This window comes from Sabethes cyaneus, chromosome 2 (genome assembly GCF_943734655.1).
Source record: "Sabethes cyaneus chromosome 2, idSabCyanKW18_F2, whole genome shotgun sequence".
Classification (NCBI taxonomy): Eukaryota; Metazoa; Arthropoda; class Insecta; order Diptera; family Culicidae; genus Sabethes; species Sabethes cyaneus.
In genome coordinates, this window is record NC_071354.1 from 209,222,191 (window position 1) to 209,228,591 (window position 6,401).

Below are 6,401 nucleotides of genomic sequence, written 5' to 3' on the forward strand. Positions count from 1 at the left end.
TGATACGGCAAATGAAAGATATTCTAATGCAAAATCATCAAGCAAAACATGGAGAACAATATGATATTTGACATTATGAAAAAAGAAACCCGATTTAATCCACCTAGTGGTGAAAGGAACCTTCGTTATACCATCTTATTCGTCAAAGGAACAGTTGTGGAAAATTGATTGTATTTTCAGAAAAAAATACACTGAAAGAAAAAACATCGCAAGATCATGATCAAAAAATGTCCCCTCCTATTTGCCTTATTTTTTTACTTAGCTTAAATTATGCTCTAAAATTTGGTGAAGAGCTACTTATGGGCACGCTGATATTTTCTGAAAAACCTTCGAAATTTGTATTTTTTTTTGTAAAACTAATAAAATGAAATTACATATGCATCAATTTGAACTGAATTCTTATATAAACAGTTTCTTAGGCCCAGCCGTTCCCAAGTTATTGCAAAAGTAAAATCTGAAAATTATATATTAGGGTCAATTCATGCGAAGTTATCCGATAACCGTGTAATCGACCTTCACGGATTTGAACCAAATTTGGTCAGATTGTTGGTTTTAGATCAGAAAGCAAAAATGCTATATTTGGTGGCCGATTGGTTCTCCCCACGATTAATGGATGTACAGTTGGGTTTCGAATTTGGCATGGTTCGATTTTGACATGTCTCGATTTTGGCAACAAAAGTATCCGTTTTTGGTAAGATATTTCTCTTCCAGAAATACGCTTAAATATCAATCAGTTTCCGCATACATGCTTTAAATGACGAAAAAATGATGTCCTGAGTATGTTTATGAAAAAAAAAGTTTTGTGGTTTCGAACAATATTTTTATTGCCGTAGGACTACGTCTTACCGCAGGGTGTCAATAACTTATTTGCACCGGACGGATAACTCTTGTCGGATTTTTTAAACATAAAATGGTTGCAATCGGTGATTAATGATATTTAGTCAACTTCTAAAGTTGACTAAATATCATTAATCACCGAGAAAGTTCAGAGTGTATTTAAACATACTGGTTACCTTTGTAGCACATATGAAAGCAATAAAAAATCGTGTGCAAAGCTTTTGAGCTGACTTGATTTTCAAGTGGTTTCTTTAAACAAATCATTAATTTCCACAACCAGTACGAGATCGATAATTGCTATATGCAACAAAGTTGCTTATTTTAGTATATTCTACAATTTTTGTGAAGACACTATATTTTGTTGGGCACATGTAAAAAAGGAAAATTTGGCGAATTCCCGATCACCCTAATAGTGTGAGAAAATGTGCCATATTTTATAAACTGCTCCAAAGAAACAACAGTTAAAAAGTGACGCATTTTTACTTCTTCTTCTTCTTCTTCTTCAGTAGCTTAGAGCCGGGGTGGCTCGTGCTGTTTCAAGCACTCGTCTCCATTCAACTCGGTTTTGGGCCACTCGTCGCCAATTTCCTAGTCGTCTCAGAAGTCGCAAATCGCTTTCGACCTGGCCGAACCATCGTGCACGTTGGGCCCCCTGTTCCTAGTGCCGGTGGGGTTGTTGAAGAGGACTATTTTCGTCGCACTGTCGTCCGGCATCCTTACGACGTGTCCGGCCCACCGTAGCCTGCTAACTTTCGCTAGATGTACGATGGGAGTCTCGCCAAGCAGTGCCTGTAGCTCGTGATTCATACGCCTCCGCCACTCTCCGCTTTCAGTTTGTACTCCGCCAAATATCGTCCGCAGCTCTTTCCGCTCAAACACGGCAAGGGCGCGTATGTCCTCAGTAAGCAGCGTCACGTCACGGCTTCAAGTCCATAAAGAACTACCGGTCTAATAATGGTTTTGTACATTGTTAGCTTCGGTCGGCGGCGTATGCTTCCTGATCGTAGCATTTTACGAAGGGCAAAGTAGGCCCGATTTCCCGCTTGGATGCGCCGCTGGATCTCCTTACTAGTGTTGTTGTCCGCGGTCACCAGCGATCCCAAATACACGAAGTCCTCAACCACTTCTAGTTCGTCGCCGTCAACGGTTACCGTCCGTGGGAGACGCACGTTTGTTTCCTTTGAGCCTCTTCCTTTCATGTATTTGGTCTTCGACGCATTTATTTTTAGCCCAATTCTCCTAGACTCCGCTTTCAGTCTGGCGTAGATTGCCTCCGCCGTCGCAAAGTTCCTGGCAATGATATCGAAGTCATCTGGAAAGCCTAGAAGTTAGCTACTCTTGGTAAAAATCGTGCCTCTCGTTTCGATGCCCGCTCGTCGGATCACCCCCTCAAGAGCGATGTTGAACAGCATGCAGGATAGACCGTCACCTTGTCTCAACCCTCGTCGCGTCTCGAAGGGACTCGAGAGTGTCCCAGAGATGCGTACGAAACACATCACTCGATCCAATGTAGCTCTGATCAGTCGCGTCAATTTGTCCGGAAAACCGTATTCGTGCATTATCTGCCATAGCTTGTCTCGATCGACTGTATCGTATGCTGCTTTGAAATCAATATAGATGTGATGCGTGGGCACGTTGTACTCCCGACATTTCTGCAAGATCTGTCGGATAGTAAAAATTGAAACCCCATGACACCCGCCTGATAATTCCCTACGAAACCGACGCATTTTTACGCTATAGTAAATCCCAAGTAACAATTCTAAAGCCACTTGGTTTTACTTGAATTTTATAAAGGTTTTATTGCGGTATTGATCATTACCTCTGGTTTTATTGTGGTATTGCGCAATACCAAGAGGATACGAGTCCAAAAACACTTATAGCTAGCTAGAAAACCATAATAAAACTATTAATAAAGCAAATGTATTGTGGTTGCTTGTATTACCACGTTAAAACTTGTTGGCTGCACCATGCCTCTTACAAACCTACCATACGTGTGGCGTATCAATACAAAATGGCGCACCAATCAAAATTAATCTTATCGCGGTTACTTGTCAAACCGCAATAAATCTGTTAGTTTTATAGAGCTATTAAAACGGTAACACCCTGACTAAACAGTTTTTTGCTGCTATTATGAAGAATACCAAAGTTCACCACCAAAATCATTTTTTTATGCGAAGCCATATTGCCATATTGTAGTATTTTGTTTTAGCTCACAAACAAAAATTCATCAAAGCAAAGTATTTTGCATAAAGAAGGTTATTATCAATCGGTTTTCCTGTCAGAGGAAGCAACTAAAATGATTTTGCTAGAAATTGAGATTGACTAACTGAATATTTTCAATTTGTTAAAACAACCAGTTTTCGAAAATTGCAAAATTTCATTGGCGCGCTGATTTTATCGACCTATCATATCAAAATGCACGATGAAATTAAATGCGCACATAGTGCAAACCAACGAAATTGCTTAAAATTAATAAATATTCTATGGGATATTTTATTCTGGTCGCTATAAACCAAATCGTTCAGAATGATCTGTCAGTAAAACTAAAACTTTTCTGCTCACGGATATATTTTCAAGTTGACAAAGCTACCGAAGCTACTCTGGCGTTTGCTAGTAAAGCGAAAAGCAAAAGCGAAAAGCATAAAGCGAAAAACAAAAAGCGAAAAGCTTTTTTAAATTATGGCGATGGCTGTCAAGTAGCGAAAGCTTAATCGGTTTTTTTGCTGCTTTTAGCAGAGCGTGATACGACTACTTGAGTTTATAGCCTGATTCTTATAGCGGTTATGAAAACATTCTGAGGCGTGGGCCACTTGGTCAGAAAGCAGTTTTATAGCGGTCATCAAAAAGTTCTGGTGGAGCTCATAGTTTTATTAGCGGTTTTATGAAATTGGTCATGAAAACCGCTATACGAACGTAATAAAACTTGAAATTGTTACTTGGGAATTATCGGGTTTTTGAGGTTTGGTCCCACTGATTCATATCCGTAAAATTTTCTTGAATAAATTTCATCAATTATTCTTAAATATCTTTGGACTGGTAAAACCAACTCTTGTGAAATTTTGTAGATATATTCGTAGTATTGAAACCCTCCGTTTGATAATAAAATAATTAAAATTAGATCAATTATCTTGGTTAATATCATTATAAATTATTGTAAATTTTGATGTGTTGTAGACGATTGCTCATAACTCCCAAAATAAACGTCCAATCAAAAACCATTCGATAGTGATCTATGAGGCTATATTACCTTTCAAATGAGATTAATAGCGCATAAATCGGTTTGGCCATCTCTGAGAAACAGACGTTCACTTGTAACTTGTCAAAACTGGTTTTTTAAGACTAACTTTTTAACTGCTTGCTTGTTTTCAATAAAACTTGGTGAAAGCAATATTAAAAGCTTTCATTTGGATCTAATCGTTGAAATCGGTTGAGTGGTTCCGAAGAAATACGTGTCACGTAATTTTCGCATTTTTGCTTATAACTTTGAAACAAAATGTCGGACCACGAAACAATTTAATAGTGATATACTCCGCTATAGTACCTTTCAAATAAAAGTAATAGCTAACGAATCGGTTCAGCCATCTCCGAGAAATAGGTGATTAAAAATGAAGCATCACACACACACACACATTGCTCAGTTCGTCGAACCCTATCGATTGGTATATGTAACTCGGATCAATTTCGTGTTTTTCGACCAATTCCTAAAACTTTGTTGTACTACAACAAAGGTAAAAATGTGATTAGTGTTTTCGATTTAAGGCAAAAATTCGGAGAATATAAATTTGCTATTTTCAAAACGGGTAAAAATGTGCTAGAATAATAAGATGTTTTCATTGTTTTGAACTTTATTGTAGGCTTATTTCGTTACATTAGTGACTATTAACATCAGTCACTATCGCTACCGGTCGCCTCCTTGTAGTGTCGATACTCCTTCTTAAGTTCCCACATATTTTTGTGTGGATTTTTCATGTTGTAATCACAGATTTCTTTCAATATTTCCTTCAGATAGGTAATCGGTTGCCGAGTAATTCTAACCAAATCCCTAATGTTATAGTATTGATGTTTCTCGAATGCATTGAACAGCATGTCCTGCACGGCTGCCTTGTCGTCGCGGGATTTTTTCCCTTCGGTCTTTTTGCGCTCAACGTACTCGATGTTATGCTTGTGATTGGAAATGGGCTTGAAATTGTTTACTATTTTTTCCAACGATTTGGTCTGGCGTCTCGGTTGCGATGCTTTTCGGATGGAGTCCAGCTTCATTTTCATGTAGCAATTGTCATCATAAGGCCGACACTCTAGTCTCTTCACAATGCGTCCTTCAAACCGTTCCGCCTCCGGTTGCAAGGCAACTGCTGGATCACTATGAGAAAACACACCCAGCGTTTGCTTGGTAATAACCGACGCATCCAGCCGGTGGTGGCGTGGAATTTTCTCCGATGGATCAATGTTTATCACAGCGTCGGAGAGTGTTAGTGAAACACTCGGTTGTTTACCTTTTTGTCTGGCAATCTTCAGTTTACCAACCTCGGTATTCTCTGGTGCTTTCTCCCACTTATTGGCCATATATTTGGGAACTTTCACTAACCAAACACCACGTGTTACGTTCAACATGTCCAACTCTTTGTCCACTTTGACTGATTCGTTTGCTTTGGACATTTTGTCGTATTATTATTGATCGGATAGTATTGAAAACTGTATAGTATTATACTTTCGAATCCAACAGCTAGCGTTAACACGAGTTGCTGCTGTTTTTATATGCAGATTTCAATTTGCCTACACAAAATAGGTAAATTTTTCTTACAGTCTTTAAACTGTAAATCGTAAAGTTCCTACCTAGCACATCCACGTGGCCAGCGATTTTTAGGGCCACCCTAGTTCATAATGGACTAACAGACGTAACACTTCGAACAAATTATCTAACAGAACATCGTTTCAATGATACCCTTAAAACTTGAAAAAAAAAACACTAGCATCACCTGGTGCAGTCTTCGCGCTACGCAAAGCAGCTTGCTATAAATTTAGCAATGCTATAAATTTACGATCATTTCAAATGTTCACTTAAGCCAAGGCTTAAACAAAAGTCGCTATGCAAGAACGCCGCTCGCTTGCGCTGGCGCTGTTGTCAGATAATATACAAGTAAAATTTATAGGCTTGCTAAATTTATAGCGAGCTGCTCTGCGTAGCGCGAAGACTGCACCAGGTGATGCTAGTGTTTTTTCCAAGTTTTAGGATTGTCATTAAAACGATGTTTTGTTAGAAAATTTGTTCGAAGTGTTAGGTCTGTTAGTCTGTGGTTATACTGCGATTAGTGATAAACACGAAAGAAGCATGAGAGAGTAAGGTTGCTGTGTTGAGTAAATTTATTGTCGCGCGAAATTCAGCTGTTTCCGAAATGTACAATATGCGTACGAAGTAACTACATCTGTTGTATTCAATAGGGAAACATTGATAGTTTCAAGCATACTCTCACGCATGGCGCATGATGAAACACTTGCGCTAACTTCTGTTATTTATTATCATAAGTTAGTCTATCATAATCTACAAATCTTCCATATATTACAAA

At 38.6% G+C, this 6,401-nt stretch overlaps 1 protein-coding gene across 1 annotated transcript; it reads right to left on the bottom strand.

Annotated features, from left to right (window-relative positions):
* Nucleotides 1-4,722: 4,722 nt before the first annotated feature.
* LOC128736603 (general transcription factor IIF subunit 2-like) lies at nt 4,723-5,493 on the bottom strand. The gene has a single exon (XM_053831093.1). The coding sequence runs from the start codon at nt 5,491-5,493 to the stop codon at nt 4,723-4,725; it is 771 nt and encodes a 256-aa protein (XP_053687068.1).
* Nucleotides 5,494-6,401: the final 908 nt, after the last annotated feature.